The following is a 17388-nucleotide window of genomic DNA, read 5'->3' as shown; positions in this document are numbered from 1 at the left end:
CCGTACTTGTGAGAATGGAGCTGCAGGTTACAGTGAACTTCATTGGAAGTCTTGTGGCTTTTCTACTAAAAGCATTTAAAACAAACATTCTTTGAAGGCAGTGGGCGCTGCGCTTCACAGAACAGATGTAGGTCAGCATGACCTAAATAGCTCTGTAGTGGTGACCAGACACTACTGCAGTGTGGCCACGGTGCTCAAGACTGTGGTATTGATGTTTTTCCGCTCATGTTGTTTTGAGCCCCCAACGTCATCTTCCAGGCAGCACTGCCACCGTCGACTTAAAGACACCTAATCCTAACCCTACAGTAACCCTAACCCTAACCCATGCCTAACCCTAATGCCTTCCAGGCAGCACTGCCTTGAAGACAACGTTGGGGGCTCAAAACACCAAGAAACAGTTTTTCCTCACTGCAACCTCAAGGAGAGCAGTAAATAGCAGTCTGCCTCTCACCCTTGACCACATCCTGCACTGTAAAGTCCCACTTCAACCTTCAATTGTCATTTCAGGGTAGTATAAGCATGCAAAACATTATTTTGAATATGAATGAATGTATTGATTACTTAATTTGTAATGCCTTGATTAGATTCAATAGAGGAGATTGCTTTTTAAAACATGGCTGTAAATGACAGTTGAAAGTTCCAGACAATTAAGTTCATTTTTTTTTCAATGTTTGTGTTTATATATATCAGTGGCGGCTGGTCATCAAAATTTTTGTTGAGGCAAACCCCGTCGACCCCGTGCACCTAACCCCCCGACATTTTGTCCGACATTTATACAGCAAGAATTACAACATTTTATTAACGCAACGTGGAGAAACTTAAAGGGGACATATCATGCAAAACTCACTTTTTGCCCAACACGGATTTTCATGCACGGAGCTGGTTCTAAATGCTCCATGAGGCGCCATACTTGAAAATGGCGCTTGCTAACTTGCCGAAGCTAATCAACACGGCCTTGACCCCCTGGTGTCAAGAAAGTATGCTGCTGTGAGCCATTTGGATGGCTCCCTTATTCTGATGTCATACTAACCCCGCATTCACACTGTCTCCGTCCGTCAACGGATCTCATTCACTTTGCATGGGGCGGACTCGACATGCATTGTGGGTCCGTCCGTCGCTTCAGCTCCGTTGCCTCCGTCAAGAAAGTTGAGAAATGTTCAACTTTTCAGGCAGCGACGGATCCGTCAGCCAATCAGACCACGTGTATGCAAATACACATACGTCAGATCCAACCTCCGTGATCCGTTGACGGACGGAGACAGTAGGCGCGTTCAAGTTGGCTGCGCAGCACAAAAACTGCGCAGCACAAGATGCACGTGGTTAAAAATCTGTCCACGATGGTCTAGATGGGCGTGTTTTCGACTCGGCAGTCGGTATCACATGGCCTCAACTTATCGCGGGAGCAAGGCGTGGCCAGGCGGCTGCTCCGCAAAAGAGCAGCCGGTCTGGAGGTACTGCGGAGAGCAGCGGAGCCTAGACCCTGCCTTCATGACGTCAGGTCTTTGCCCTAATTGGCTTTTACATCCCTGACGTGTGTGCAGGTGTTTAGATGCCTCCCCATATCCACAAGAGTCCGTGCGGGTCCGTGCCTCGTGATTCGTCACATGGTCAAGTCTAGCCAAGTCTACACTACGGGAAGTAGAGAGTGTACAACTTCATAGCAGCGTTTGCATCCCCGCCCCTGCTGCCACCGGCAGCTCTCGTTGCTGCAAAAGGTCATTTGGAGTTGAACTTGAACACGGCTAGTGTGTACGCGGGGTAAGGGAATTTGCATAGACCAACCCTAGCACCAGGGTCTAACATATGTGGTTGGATGCCGGCTCTGTTTTAGTCATTTTCACCTGTGAAACGAGCAGCGTAATCAATACATGCAGCCGGAGGCGTGGCCAGCCCACAAACGGCTCAATTTGGGAGAGACCAATTCTAACCTCGTTTAAAAAGAGGTATGATATGTCCAGGCTCGGAGCCAGAGAGCAACGAGTGGGGGGGCTATGAGCATCGACGGGGGCAAAATACTGCAAAATATCTACTACAGAGCACTCTGTTTGGGGGGGCACAGAGACCTGTTTGGGGGGGCCTGGACCCCTATGGCCCCCCCCTGACGCCGAGCCTGGATATGTCCCCTTTAAGGGAGAACAAAAACATTACATCCGTGACCCCATGTTCAATTGAATTCCCCATTGACCTGGCGTCACAAAAAACAGCAGACGTTATTTCTTAATTTTCTTAAATTTCACCATTCATAAAGTAACGAGGTATGAAAAAAACCCACAATTTATTACATGGATCACCCAAACGACTTTAAATATTCCATAACCACTAGATGGCAGCATGACACAGCAAATAAAGTGCGCTGCCAAATGAAGGACGGTGTGCTTCAATAATCAGACACTTCTCCTGCACTTCGGGCCTAATAGCAGATGTATTGTATGACAACCAGGTGACGCCATTTCACCGCACCTCCGCCCTCACAGCTGCAGTAATAGGTGTCGAGCAACCGAAGCAGAGAGAGAGAGAGAGAGACAGAGAGAGAAGTCAATACAGAAATAAACATGGGAAGGAAGCACAGGTTCTTCATCTTTACTGAACTGATGTTATTGCTGTGTGTAGGCCTAAACGCACTTGTGGTGCTACAGTCATATGTGTGTGTGTGTGTGTGTGTGTATATATATAGCAATACAGAAATAAACATAAAGATCAGGTTTATTCGTCTTTACTGAACTGATGTTATTGCTGTATGTAAACACACTTGTGATGCAACAGTCATGTCTGTATCTGTGTGTGTGTGTGTGTGTGTGTGTGTGTGCTACAGACATACATATACAGGCAATACTAGAGTGTAACACTTGTGAAACCCACTAGCCTACTACGTAGACATAGTTTCAAAAGGCATTGGATAAACTTACCCAGATTGTGTGGGTCTTGCTACAAGGTCACACCTCTGATCTCCTGGGATTTATCTTTTGGAGATTGTGGTCACATCTGGCAAAAATGTGGGGCTGGACCTCTGACATCTCTAGTAGGCTAAATAATAACTACACTGTTGGCTCACAGAATTGCAGACGTGGTGAATCTTACATGATCTATTTCTCTCTTGATGGTGTGCCTACCCTACTTCGACGGAATTCAGCCAAATGCTACGATCTATAGCTTAAAGGTAAGCCCTGTTTGTTCTTAGTTGTATTTTATAGGCTTAAGCATAATATGAGCCTTATTATTATGTAATGGCATATTGGCATATTGGCATGTTGCTTTTGACAGCAGATGCATTATTTTTGCATGCCTACCTTAAAATTCCTGCTATAGTCATTACAACTGATAGTGTTTGGAATAGCAAGTGTGTGCAAAGTAGTCAGAAGTAAACCGTCAAGAATATGATGCATGATGCTTGCATGACAAATACTTCACAAAGCAACAGTTATTATATGTGGGACATTATACTATTTTGAGATGTTCACCTCATGCAAGCATCATACAAATACAAATAGCAAGTGAAAAACAAATTGGCATCCTTTGTAATGAATGGCTGGATGTAAGGATTCACTTTTCTTTAAGAAGAGTAATGCTCTTCTTTTGACCATGTTATACTGAAATTTCACTATCAAATAGGCCTACGGTGCTACACAGTGTGTTGCTATAGGCTATAGGCCTATCTGTTCTGGTGTTATGGAAGTTCCACGTCGTTCGAAATGTCGTTACATGATTAAATAGCCTTCCAACAGGTTGAAGAGCTTCTACCAACGTTATCGAGTGGGTTAATGTCGCACACGCACTGAATGAACGCTTATAACACCACTAATCACTACATGTAATGTATGCCTCTATGTTGATGACACCAAATTAGTAAGTACTTCCTCCTGATTGCAGAAACGTTTGTTTTCTGCTTGTGTGGGTCTGCGCTTCCTTGATCAATTAGGCAGCAAATGATCAGACTGACTGTGTTTCATGTAAACGTTAAAGACCGTTGAGCAGCTTATATATAAGAGTTATAAAATAAAAGTTTATTTTTTATAATATAAAAAAATAGGTCCATATCAAATTGTGATACTCCAGACAGTCTTTGTTAAACTCAAGGGAAACTTCCCGTGCTTCATTGTTAACCAAGCATATAACAAAAGACTTGCTCTTTGAGCCACAACTCACGCTTAAAACAAATACTGACAGAGCTCCCTCACACTCGCACCTGCACACACACACTTAAGCACACAACACCTGAACTCCACCCCAATTATGCTTTGTGTTAATTGAATTGCCAATCATATGCTGGTGGTTACCAATTAGCCATATTGTTGCAGTAAATTGACTGAATTGTCTTAAGATAAGATAAGATAAGAGCCTTCACAATGCCCCACTCCATCATGAACAAAAATAATGTTGACTTTTTAACATGGGGGAGAAGGCTGAACATATGACACTAAACTGACTGCTCATTCTTGAATGTCCATGTACTGTATGTTGTATTGCTATATGTTAAAACGAACCACTTTTCGATTGCAGTATGACTCCCCGTTGGATCCTTCTCATCATCCTTACAGCAGTCCTATCTGCTGAGAGACCGATGGTGAGACCTGGACCTCCCTATGGCATTGTGTTTGAAGATGCTCAAGGATTCCTTCTGGCAAACCATTGGATCCACACCCAGCGGATATATGTCAGTCTAAACCCATGGCATGTGTATCGCAGACACATTTATCCAAAGACATTGTTGCCTATTCCATGTCATGATGAGATCGTGCCTATTGAATATGCTTCTGATACAACCAGGCACATGCTACAGCAGTTGCAAATGTTTGTAGTTGATCCAGATGTCATAGTTGGTCCCAAAAGACTGTCAACAAGTGTACCTGTAATTGGGTCATTGTTCAAATTTGGTCCCTCAGCTGCTGACGCAATCAGTATATCAACCCTGACCAAACACGTTAGACAACTGAGGGGTGAGATGCCGGAAATAAAACGTAGAATCCAACTCAGCGCACAGCCAGCAATGCCACGCACCTCCAAAACACGGCAGGGAACCGTTGTTATCGTCAATCAACACTCCATCATGCTAGATGAGACCCAGCTTTGCTTCCAGAACTTAACATCCCAGAACTTAACATCCCAGAATATAACATCCCAGAACTTAACATTCCAGAACTTAACATCCCAGAATTTAACATCCCAGAACACAGGATGGATCTTTGATTATCTGATGCACAGCCTGTTAAAACAGGTTAGCAGGTCAGTGTCCAGTTTGAGCAGTGGGAGAATTCCCTCGTACTTAGTCCCTATAAGTATGGTGAATGATACAATATATACTGCTACTTCTGGTGATGTCAGCGAATTACAAGTGCGTCTAGCGTATGGTCTTGGCAATGCCATTCCTGTACATGTCGACCTAAACAATATGGAAATTGGATTCCTTCTGAACATACCTATCGTTAAGAATAAGGACATTTACAGATTAAAATCTGTCCTAAATGTAGGGTTCTGGAAGGCTAATGTTCACATACATTTCAAAACACCATCCATGGTGGCGTACCATGATGACAGGCCCCTTGTCCACTACATCCCTAACTTCGACATGTGCACCTCTGTCAAAGATGTCAACTGGATCTGCCCTACTAATCCGTTCTTAAGAAACCCGCACAAAGCCTTTTGTGGTTTGTCACCCACCCCTAGTCAACAGTGTACAGGTACTATGACCATCAAGGGTGACAGATCAGAAACAAGAGTAGTAAGCGTGGGTGATGAATGGGTTGTCAGCACTCCAAACAGTGAAATTGTGGTGCATCATGAAGATCAGGACACGTACGTGCTACTAACAATCCCCAACCAAACAGTGTTTGTCAAAGTTCCAGAGGGAGTATCCATTTACGTTGGCAAACACATTGCGTTGCACCACCTCAGAGTTGACAACGACAGAGAAATTGAAATACCAAATGCATTCCAGCCTCATCATGACCTCAACATTACAGATGAACTGCAACAACTTCTGGCTGAGGGGCCCCAAACTGTTCAGTTCTCTCTGGACAAGATGGGGTACAATATCCTTTATGTGTCGCGTTTGGAATCTCACACAAACAATGGTGTGCTTAGTGGTCTACCATTAATTATAATTCTATGTGTAATTCAAGTGCAATTGTTAGTGTGTATCATCATAGTCATTGTACTGCGCAAAAGCACATTCCAAGCACATTCCATTCCAAGCACCGATGCAGCCTGCTACACCACAAGGCACGAGGTCTTACCAGTTAATCTAATTTTGCATAATGCTTCATAATCACAAAGCTCAATTGAAGTATAGCAAAACTGTGAGCTTTTGTTGGAACTCTTCATGTATGCAACATAAACAATTTTTGATGTCACTTTTTGTATTTGTGAGCAGCGATGTACTGTGTAATCTTAAATTTTTGGACTTATACTCTTTTACTTTTTACTATATTTTTACCTATATATTGGAACAAAAAATAAAATAAAATAAAATACTTCCAGTGGCAAAGAGGTAAATGCATTTTCCCTTCTTTGGGTGTCCTCGTGGTCCGGAATAGCCCTACTCTTTCCTTTGGATATATATTGAATCCTTGTGGAAATATTGTGTGAGAATCTGCACCAGACTTCTGCTGGATTTGGCTTTTATCTGGAAAGAGGTGTAAGTGACTAATTCTATTTTTTCTCCTCCTCTGTTTGTCAGAGGGGGGAGCTATGGCTACATGGTTGATGGCTTTGGGATGGGATGTGACATGTTGGCTTTGGTGTTTGAGGTAAAACTGTTAAAAGGGTGCTTTTATATTAGGAAGGTTTACCTTGTATGTTGTGATTTTAGCCTAGGGAGGATTCTTGTTTACGTTTTGAGTGTCCCTTGACCTTTTGGTGGATGCTAAAAGTAGGCAACGTTACACGTCCTAACAACCACATACCTGTACACCTTTTTCTGTCACAGAAATACTTCTTCTGCCTCTCTGTATCCATTTCACTGCTATCCTAATTTATATTTCATTCAACATAGACACTCCTGTCTAGCCTCCCTCTGTTATAATGTGACAGCTTGTATGTCATTATGTTACAACTTATGAAATGTTGAATGCTTAAAGGTAGGGTATGGAATGAGCTTTTTTGGTCATTTTTGCAAAATCACTTGAAATCCTATTCCTAACCCACTTACAGCCACTGAGTTGGAAGTACTGAAATGGAAATTAAACATGTCAATCATCTGCAGAACGGGCAGGGCTCGAAAAACTCCAGCCAATAGAATTCTAAACCTCATACCATCATTTCACAGCTCATTTGTCAATCTAACGGTCTTCCTCTTCCTCCTCCCCCTCCCCCCCGCACGCGCGACCCGTTCGTGCACATAGCACGAAAGCTGACCGCGAGTCAGTGCTGAAAGTGAAACGAAACTAACTAGGCCTGCTACACGTCCCACAATGTTCCCCTCAAATTGTATGTGTCACTTCATTTCTATACATAGTAAGGCAGCGGATACCTACGGAAACTCAATCACCCACGCAATAAATAAGCTATGTAGCAAAAATTACATTTTACCGTGACTCGAAGAGTGTTGTAAACATGAAATCGAAACTTAACCGCTTGGAGCTACAGTGGAATAGGCGAACCAGCGGGCCAGCACTAAACTCGGATATTTCAGAAGATAAACGCCCTGGTAAGAACCAAACCATTCTATTCAAATATACACACCTATGGCTACTGAAAGATGTAAGGTAGCCTATATCAAATGTTATTTTGGTGTATTAAAATGCATCGTTGTTTTAGAATTTCCGAACGAAAGGGCTGGTAGACTACGGTGCTTTTACCATAATGGCTATAAAATCATCTACCTTGTCTGATTTGTGGAACTATTACCTACAACCCTTTGGAGGTGAATAAAGAATGTAATTGGGGAAGTTGATGTGGGCGATTGTATGGAGACTAGAGCTCATAGTGCTGTAGACGCCAGGCTGGCATTTCATTTAGCCTGGCTCGCTCTCGCGCATAATTTTCGTTGGTGCATGGAGGGCGGGACTTGAGGTTGTATGTATTCAAAATCTGCCGGCCGTTTTGCGAATTCCGTACCCAACCTTTAATACATGTTAGAAATGTGCAGTTATGTACATATATTTGAAGTATATTTCTGAATGTTGGAGTAAAATGTTACTGGATTGTGTAGTTCACATATGATTTGTAAGCTATAGATGTAAAAGAAACCAAAGTAATACACCAAATGCATACCAACACAACATTTTTCAACCTGACTGACATCATTTGTGTTTCTCTCATTTCGATCACAATGAGGACAGACACAGTGTTTTTTATATTGATTCTTTATTGATTTATTGCAAAGATGAAGAATGGCAGTGACCCCAGACTGCTTACAGAAACTCCTAACAGCGTCATCTGAGGCCAGCATTTTATACAGAGGTTGTTCACAACAACAGCTGAAACAACAGTTCTACTACATGTGATGTGTAATATATATACAGTATACACTCATAACACACATAACTACATAATACAAAACTGAAACACTAACAACTACATAACTAATACCTAAATAATAACACAATAAAGGAGGAAATGTTGGGGGAATTGTGGCGATGTTAGTATTAACAACATACATTTCCTAGCATTCACTCAGTTCATTCTGTTCAACAATATATTGTAGGTACAAAAAGTGGAGAAGTTGGAGATGTCATCTTTCAATGGTGGCCCAGTTGGTGGAGCATGGACAACCACATCATCATAGTTGTGTCCAGCCTATCCGAGCAGGGCCCATAGTGGCAGGTGGCTTTCTCACAGCTAGAATAAAGGTATTCTAAGGGTGTCAGGATGTTCACAACCTACTGTACATTCAGATCATTGCGCTGAACAAAACAATGTGTTGTTCAAATACGCCTAAAACTCCTGACACCTGGCATGAATCTCACACAATGTGAACCAACTTCATGCCGTGGTTCTCAGGGTTACAATAACAATAACATTTCAGGAGTCCGATGTTTTGTGGGAATCCGGATAGCTGATAGTTGGCCTGCTTGTGCAGACAGACAGATGAACAGATGTTTCTGGGGCCGGCCTGAGTATTGGGAACTTACACAGCGCTTAAAATTCTTCTAACAAGTCCCGCACACCGTCTATTACATGCAACAGTTATTAACACAATGTGTTGGTGACGTGTTTATAAATGTTTATCGTTTATCGCTTTTACCAGTGATACTTTTATTGCATGTTGTGTGATAAAGGTATCCTTGTCCAACGCACCTGCCCCCACAAAGAGGTGTGCAAAAGCGCTTTTGACCAGCGCATTATATTGAACAACTGCAATTATCCCTAGCAACGTCTTCATATATTTATCACACAATGTTCCCGGGTCTGGTAGACCCATCACACGATCAGGATTTCAAATACAGTCATGACAATTTCTGTATAAATAATTCACACATATTTACTTTATGTCAATTAACAATTTCATAGACATCATTTATGGTTAACATTTGCCACTTGTAATAACTAGCAAAGATTTGTTCCAAAAGGCAGTTCTCACACGTGAAGTAATTCTTCTGTTTTGGGACTCTGGACTCTGTTTGGATTCTTGTCTTCATGATAAGGTGCTCCACCTCCACTTCCCACAACTCTGAAAATGGCATGCCCTGACATACAGAGCCCTAGACTCAACGCCAGTTGTAATGATGTCAAAATGAATAATAACTGCGACAGTGTGAACTGAAGGGGTAGTTGGGGGTCAGGAGGGGTCAGCGGTGGTAGCCGACTCAAACTACACTATGTTCATTCATGGAGTTTTTACTCTCCGAGCCCTCTTTGCTCCGTCTCTGGACTGTTGCAGTTGCGTTTATTTCCAGTTCTGATTACTGCTGCTATTGCTCCAGCTCCATATGACTTGCCAAAATATGTGACTCAAACTATTGTGGGTGTGTGATAGGGTAGGGATACCTCCCTGAAATGACTTTTTGCAGGTTGGGATGCCTGTGATTATGAAGTAAGAAAATTCAGTATCAAGCAGACAAAGGCAGTTTTAGAGATTGCAAAACATGGTAAGACATTTACAGTATTAGCTAACAACAGTTCAAGACCATATGGCCGGAGACCCAGCACAGCACACCACTTAGGGCGATGGCCTACTGAGTCTGCTGCACTGTGTATTCTCTCTGCATTTAAAGGCCTTGCCTCCTCCTGATTGTGTCAAGAGGAAAGGCCTCATCAACAATGATCAGTCACACGGTCACAAGGCAGTTGCATCATCAACAAATGATCAAAAGGTCACATGGGTCGTTGGTTGACAAGTTTTGGTGTGATCAGAAGCTGATGTTCATGTTTAAAGTAAATTATAAAATATTTCTACTACAATTGTTGATGGCAACCTGATACCAGTTCAGTTCATTTGGGTGGAATAGTTATTCAGAATGGCCCTGTCTGTCCCAGTGGCAAGGATAATAATAATAATAATAAATATAGCTGCAAGCAGCAATGAGGGGGCCAAGCAGTAGGCCGGAGTAACTACGGCAACTCGACACTGTTGGCTCAATGCCGCAATGAGACATATGGCCGTAAGCAGTCAGAACAAGTTTCATGTCTAACACGTCAAAAGTTACAAGCGAACTTGCATTTTTGCTAATTGAAGCTATCCTAAAGGTCAAAGGTCACAAATTTTCTTGAGAGTCCTCGCGATCTGGTCACGAGCCCATGCACTAAGTTTGGTTTTGATAGATTCAAAGGTTGCTGAGATATGAGCTCACTTCCTGTTTGGTGGCTTCATACCCTCGAGGTCAAAGGTCACCAAATTTATTGGGCTTCGTCCCAATTGGGTCACAAGTCCATATACTAAGTTTGGTGTTGATAGATGCAAAGGCAGCTAAGATATGGGCTCATTTCCTGTTTGGCGGCTTCGCCGCAAATTTCGATTGGCTGCGACGGGCAAACGCTTCTGTCAATTGTTACAGAAATCAAAACACTAACAAGGCATGGTCTGAAGATGGTCTGTGCCAATTTTGGTGAGGATCAGTTGAAATTTGTGACCTAGGGAAATGTGTTAGTGTTTTTGATTAAGTCCAATATGGCGGCCGAATCAATTAGGTTGATGTCACAAGTTGTCATCTGTCGACATAAGTATCTTCAAAAGTATTACTAGACATCACTAGTACATTGTAATTCTAAGCACAACAGCAGTTATAGGCCAAAACGCATGTTTCTGAATAACAGCGCCTCCTAGAGGTCAAAGGTCACCAAATTTCTTGAGCGTCCTCCTGATGGAGTCACAAGTCCATGTACTAAGTTTGGTTTTGATGCGTGCAAGGTTTGCTGAAATATGAGCCAACTTCCTGTTTGGCGGCTTCGCCACGAATTTCGATTCGCTGTTTTGAGCAAACGGTAATACTTCCGGAGACAAAAAGCAATTCGTTGGCAAAACATATTCTGCGGATTCTCCACGTCAAGTTTGGTGTCGGTCGGACAAAATTTGTGAGAGGAGTAGGCTCTCAAGTGTTTTTGATGAAATCCAAAATGGCGGAAAATCCATCATGGCGGAAAATGACGTCATAGGGTGCGTTGAACTCGGGCAGGTCCAAGGATTCCAATGATACCTGACTTTTGAAAATCGGATCAACGGGTCAAAAGTTACGTGCATGAAGGCACCTCTAACTTTGACCTGTTGGTGGCGCTAGAGGGTTCGAGGTGCCGACATGAAATTTGGTGACATGAATAATGGGACTGTCCCTAATCAGTGTGCCAAATTTTACAACTTTTCACCAGTCGGTTCTATGGGCTGCCATTGACTTCCATGGCGGAGGAATAATAAATATAGCTGCAAGCAGCAATGAGGGGGCCAAGCAGTAGGCCGGAGTAACTACGGCAACTCGACACTGTTGGCTCAATGCCGCAATGAGACATATGGCCGTAAGCAGTCAGAACAAGTTTCATGTCTAACACGTCAAAAGTTACAAGCGAACTTGCATTTTTGCTAATTGAAGCTATCCTAAAGGTCAAAGGTCACCAATTTTCTTGAGAGTCCTCGCGATCTGGTCACGAGCCCATGCACTAAGTTTGGTTTTGATAGATTCAAAGGTTGCTGAGATATGAGCTCCCCTCCTGTTTGGCGGCTTCACACCCTAGAGGTCAAAGGTCACCAAATGTATTGGGTGTCATCCCGATTAGGTCACAAGCCCATATACTAAGTTTGGTGTTGATAGATGCAAAGGCTGCTAAGATATGGGCTCACTTCCTGTTTGCCAGCTTCGCCGCGAATTTCGATTGGCTGCGACGGGCAAACGCTTCTGTCAATTGTTACAGAAATCAGAACACTAACAAGGCATGGTCTGAAGATGGTCTGTGCCAATTTTGGTGAGGATCAGTTGAAATTTGTGACCTAGGGAAATTTGTTAGTGTTTTTGATTAAATCCAATATGGCGGCCGAATCAATTACGTTGATGTCACAAGTTGTCATCTGTCAACATAAGTATCTTCCAAAGTATTACTAGACATCACTAGTACATTGTAATTCTAAGCACAACAGCAGTTATAGGCCAAAAAGCCTGTTTTTGAATAACAGCGCCCCCTAGAGGTCAAAGGTCACCAAATTTCTTGAGGGTCCTCCAGATGGGGTTATGAGTCCACGTACTAAGTTTAGTTTTGATGCATGAAAGGGTTGCTGAAATATGAGCCCACTTCCTGTTTGGCGGCCTCGCCGCGAATTTCGATTCGCTGTTTTGGGCGAACGGTAATACTTCCGAAGACAAAAAGCAATGCGTTGGTAAGGCATCATCTGAGGATGCTCCATGTAAAGTTTGGTGTCGGTCGGACAAAATTTGTGACCCCTGATACATTTTGAGTGTTTTTGACAAAATCCAAAATGGCGGAAAATCCATCATGGCGGAAAATGACGTCATAGGGTGCGTTGAACTCGGGCAGGTCCAAGGATTCCAATGATACCTGACTTTTGAAAATCGGATCAACGGGTCAAAAGTTACGTGCATGAAGGCACCTCTAACTTTGACCTGTTGGTGGCGCTAGAGGGTTCGAGGTGCCGACATGAAATTTGGTGACATGAATAATGGGACTGTCCCTAATCAGTGTGCCAAATTTTACAACTTTTCACCAGTCGGTTCTATGGGCTGCCATTGACTCCCATGGCGGATTCATAATAATAATAAGAAAACAGAGTAACACAATGGGGTCCTCGCAGCTTCGCTGCTTGGCCCCCAAATATAGCTGCAAGCAGCAATGTAGGGGCCAAGCAGTAGGCCGGAGTAACCACGGCAACTCGACGCTGTTGGCTCAATGCGGCAATGAGACATATGGCCGTAAGCAGTCAGAACAAGTTTCATGTCTAACACGTCAAAAGTTACAAGCCAACTTGCATTTTTGCTAATTGAAGCTATCCTAAAGGTCAAAGGTCACCAAATGTCTTGAGCGTCCTCACGATCGGGTCACGAGTCCATGCACTAAGTTTAGTTTTGATAGATTCAAAGGTTGCTAAGATATGAGCTCACTTCCTGTTTGGAGGCTTCACACCCTAGTGGTCAAAGGTCACCAAATGTATTGGGCTTCGTCCCAATTGGGTCACAAGTACATATACTAAGTTTGGTGTTGATAGATGCAAAGGCAGCTAAGATATGGGCTCACTTCCTGTTTGGCGGCTTCGCTGCGAATTTCGATTGGCTGCGACGGGCAAACGCTTCTGTCAATTGTTACATAAATCAAAACACTAACAAAGCATGGTCTGAAGATGGTCTGTGCCAATTTTGGTGAGGATCAGTGGAAATTTGTGACCTAGGGAAATTTGTTAGTGTTTTTGATTAAATCCAATATGGCGGCCAAATCAGTTACGTTGATGTCACAAGTTGTCATCTGTCGACATAAGTATCTTCCAAAGTATTACTAGACATCACTAGTACATTGTAATTCTAAGCACAACAGCAGCCACAGGCCAAAAGGCATGTTTCTGAATTACAGTGCCCCCTAGAGGTCAAAGGTCACCAGATTTCTTGAGCTTCATCCTGATGGGGTCAGGAGTCCATGTACCAAGTTTGGCTTTGATGCGTGCATGGGTTGCTTAAATATGAGCCCACTTCCTGTTTGGCGGCTTCGCCGCGAATTTCGATTCGCTGTTTTGAGCGAACGGTAATACTTCCGAAGACGAAAAGCAATGTGTTGGCTAAACATATTCTGTGGATGCTCCACGTCAAGTTTGGTGTTGGTCGGACAAAATTTGTGAGAGTAGTAGGCTTTCAAGTGTTTTTGATGAAATCCAAAATGGCGGAAAATCCATCATGGCGGAAAATGACGTCATAGGGTGCGTTGAACTCGGGCAGGTCCAAGGAATCCAAAACTACCTGATTTTTGAAAATTGGACAAACAGGTCAAAAGTTACGTGCGTAGACGCACGTCCAACTTTGACCTGTTGGTGGCGCTAGAGGGTTTGAGGTGCCGACATGAAATTTGGTGACAGGAATCATGGGACTGTCCCTAATCAGTGTGCCAAATTTCACAACTTTCCCGTAGTCGGTTCTATGGGCTGCCATTGACTTCCATGTCAGAATAATAATAATAAGAACAAAGACAAACACAATAGGTGCCTTCGCAGCTTCGCTGCTTGGCCCCTAATAATAAGAAAACTAAGAATCACAATGGGTTCCTCGCAGCTTCGCTGCTTGGCCCCCAATAATAATAATCTTTGTTTATAGAGCGCTTTTCTAAACATAGTTTGAAAGTGCTTTACATATAAAATAATAAACAGAAGAAAAAATTACACAAAAATGAAATGACTAAAAACTATACAAATAAGACCATATCAACAACATTGGTAAGAATAAAGAAAATGTATCTTTTTTGTTTTAATGAACAAAAAACTGCAGTAATCAAAACACTACACATTGTGCTAGGAAATGATGAACAGCACAAGAAAACTAAGGATGACACGGCTAAGGCCGGTTTTCAGTCAGATTGGGGGGTGAATGGGTTCTGAAACTGACTTGTTCAAAGCTGAGGCACTATTCTCGGTATTTATTGAGTGTTTGGTTGCAGGAATCAAACGGATATCTGACAGATCGAGAGGATCATGCTTTTGCTTTGGACCGGTTCACTGGCATCATGAAAGAGGCTACAGATATTGCAAGACAATTGGTGGAGGATATGAGGCAGATGGGACGACCACCTGTGCAATCCTGTTTCTGACATAGAAACGTTGGAGCCCCCTGAGCTGGATGTTCCAAGGGGACCCACCCGGCCTCCACAGTCTGAAACTCCCCCTATAATAAGGTAGGCCTTGGCTACTGAAGGCGAAAGACTTTGCTGACACCTAATGGCGATTCAGAATCTCTTTTTGTCCAGAACATATAGCGCTGAGCCTCTGTTTATTTGTATAATATTTGAAATAACACAAAGGCCTAACTTGTTTTGGCAGAGGAAAAAAAGATTTTTGGTGCTCCAGAAAGTTAGCCCTAACCTACTATGGAATACCATTAGGTTTTTTCTAATCCCATGTTTGAGTAGTGTGAATGACTCCGATGCTTAAATGCTTAATTTGTGTAAAGGCTGAATTATACACACAAGGGTTGGTAACACATGCAAATGGCATTACTTAACCATTAACTTAAAGAAACACTTCACCGTTTTTTCATATTAAACTACGTTATTCCCCTAATTAAGACGAGTTGATACATACCTCTCACGTTTCAATGCGTGCACTCACTGGCTCTGGCGCGCGGCACAACTTTGATAGCACTTAGCTAGCCCAATGCATTCATTAGGATCCAAACAGCGATGACGTTAGAAGCGACCAAACACCTCCATGTTTTCCCTATTAAAATACAGTTACACGAGTATGGTGTATGGTGTGACAAAATGAAACGTGGTGCATTTCTAAGCAAGTAAGAGGGATAACTATATTGTGTGGTGCAGTAATATCTTCACTCTTGCACTTTCAGTTTCACTTTGGAGTGAGGATATTATTGTGCAGAGTCTAAGTGCTCCCAATATATCACACACTGAGGAAGGCAGAATGCCGAAACGAGTCTGTGGAATAAATGGTGAAACTCTTTGAGTGAAGACTGCTCCTATCCTTTTGGACATTGTTGAAATAAAGCAAATATTTTCTACAACCTTCAGCCAGTGGTAAGGTTTTCATATGATCAGTCATGTGGTTGAGAACCTCCTGAGTATTCCGAGGTCGGACAGCTTCTCTCGGAAGCTTCTACACAGGAAGAAATAGATGAGTGGGTCCAGGCAGATGTTGGTGGCAGAGAGCCAGAGGGTGAAGTCCTTGGCCACCTTCAGCGATTCCCTGGTGCAGCTGTGCTTTTCTACCTGCAGCAGCGTGTAAGGGATCCGTACGATGTGGTACGGCGCGAAACAGACCAGGAAGACCACGAGCACGATAAACACCTTGGCTTTGGTCTTGCGTTGGCGTATCACGTTTATACTCCCAGAGTTGTTGTGCGACTGGACCACCGCCCAGGCTATGCATATGTAGCAGAACCCAACTACAACCAGCACGACCCAAAACAGCCAGTTCAGCGCCAAGATGGCAGCCTTGTGAAAGTCTCTTCCCGCTTGGCTCTTCATCTCCATGCAGAACTTGTGTGAGCGTCCCGAGGCTGTTTCGCTGGTCAAGATCACGTTGGGCAGAGCCACCGCCCCCAGCAGGACCGCCCAGGTGGCGACAGAGACGGTTCTGCCGAAAAGCAGGTTCTGGCCGAGCAGACGTCCACGCGGCCGGACCACCTTGAAGAAGCGGTCCAGGCTGATGAGCCCCATCAGCGCGATGCTGATGTACATGCAGTAGTAGAAGAGGACGCTGCCGTAGCGACAGGTGAACGCCCGCAGGCCCAGAGGGGCACCGGGGAGGTCGCTGGCCGTCCGCACCGGCAGAACCAGCGTCATGAGCAGGTCGGCCGCCACCAGGTTCTGCAGGTACACCATGAAGGTGGACTCGGTTCTGAGCCGCAGCAGGATCCACAGCACCGTGACGTTCAGCACCAGAGCCGGGACGCAGAGCAGGAAGAAGAGGCTCGGGACCAGCACGTCCACCATGTTGTTGTCGATGCCACAGTCCCCATATCCTGTGGAGGAGTTGTCCTGATACTCAGATGTGTTCATCGTATCTACGCAGTAAAACAGTCCCACAAAGCTAAATGTGAAAGAATAGCAGAGCATTTCATTAGGCTACAGTATGTATACATAACAAAATGCAAGTTATATTTGGCACAGGTTTGATCCTGCAATGGCATCACTCATTGTTTAGTGACGTTGTTCATGTCATATCTAATGTTTAGTATTTAATAGGCAAGGCTCAAGGAAAGAATAAAGTTAGATACACTCACATGTTTCTCAGTAGCTGACAGAAACAAGATCAACATACCTCTGGTTAAAAGAGCTTCTCATGTATGTGTATGCCCTTGTTTG

General features: G+C 43.5%; 2 protein-coding genes across 3 annotated transcripts; one reads left to right on the top strand and one right to left on the bottom strand.

Annotated features, from left to right (window-relative positions):
- Positions 1-3054: 3054 nt before the first annotated feature.
- On the top strand, positions 3055-7065 carry LOC134099725 (uncharacterized). The gene is made up of 2 exons (XM_062552712.1): positions 3055-3157; positions 4498-7065. The coding sequence occupies exon 2, from the start codon at positions 4499-4501 to the stop codon at positions 6260-6262; it is 1764 nt and encodes a 587-aa protein (XP_062408696.1). The 5' UTR covers positions 3055-3157; position 4498; the 3' UTR covers positions 6263-7065.
- Positions 7066-14965: 7900 nt separating this feature from the next.
- On the bottom strand, positions 14966-17388 carry LOC134099812 (P2Y purinoceptor 13-like). Of its 2 annotated transcripts, none has more exons than XM_062552821.1 (2): positions 17307-17388; positions 14966-17113 (listed from the first exon to the last, which is right to left on the bottom strand). In XM_062552821.1, exon 2 carries the CDS (start codon positions 17080-17082, stop codon positions 16120-16122), a length of 963 nt encoding a protein of 320 aa, XP_062408805.1. In that variant the 5' UTR covers positions 17083-17113; positions 17307-17388; the 3' UTR covers positions 14966-16119. The 2 variants fall into 2 exon arrangements, with proteins under 2 accessions (XP_062408805.1, XP_062408804.1); XM_062552820.1 differs by having other exon boundaries at positions 17345-17384.

This window comes from Sardina pilchardus, chromosome 13 (assembly GCF_963854185.1).
Source record: "Sardina pilchardus chromosome 13, fSarPil1.1, whole genome shotgun sequence".
NCBI lineage: Eukaryota > Metazoa > Chordata > Actinopteri > Clupeiformes > Clupeidae > Sardina > Sardina pilchardus.
This window is presented reverse-complemented; position numbering and strand designations above follow the sequence as displayed.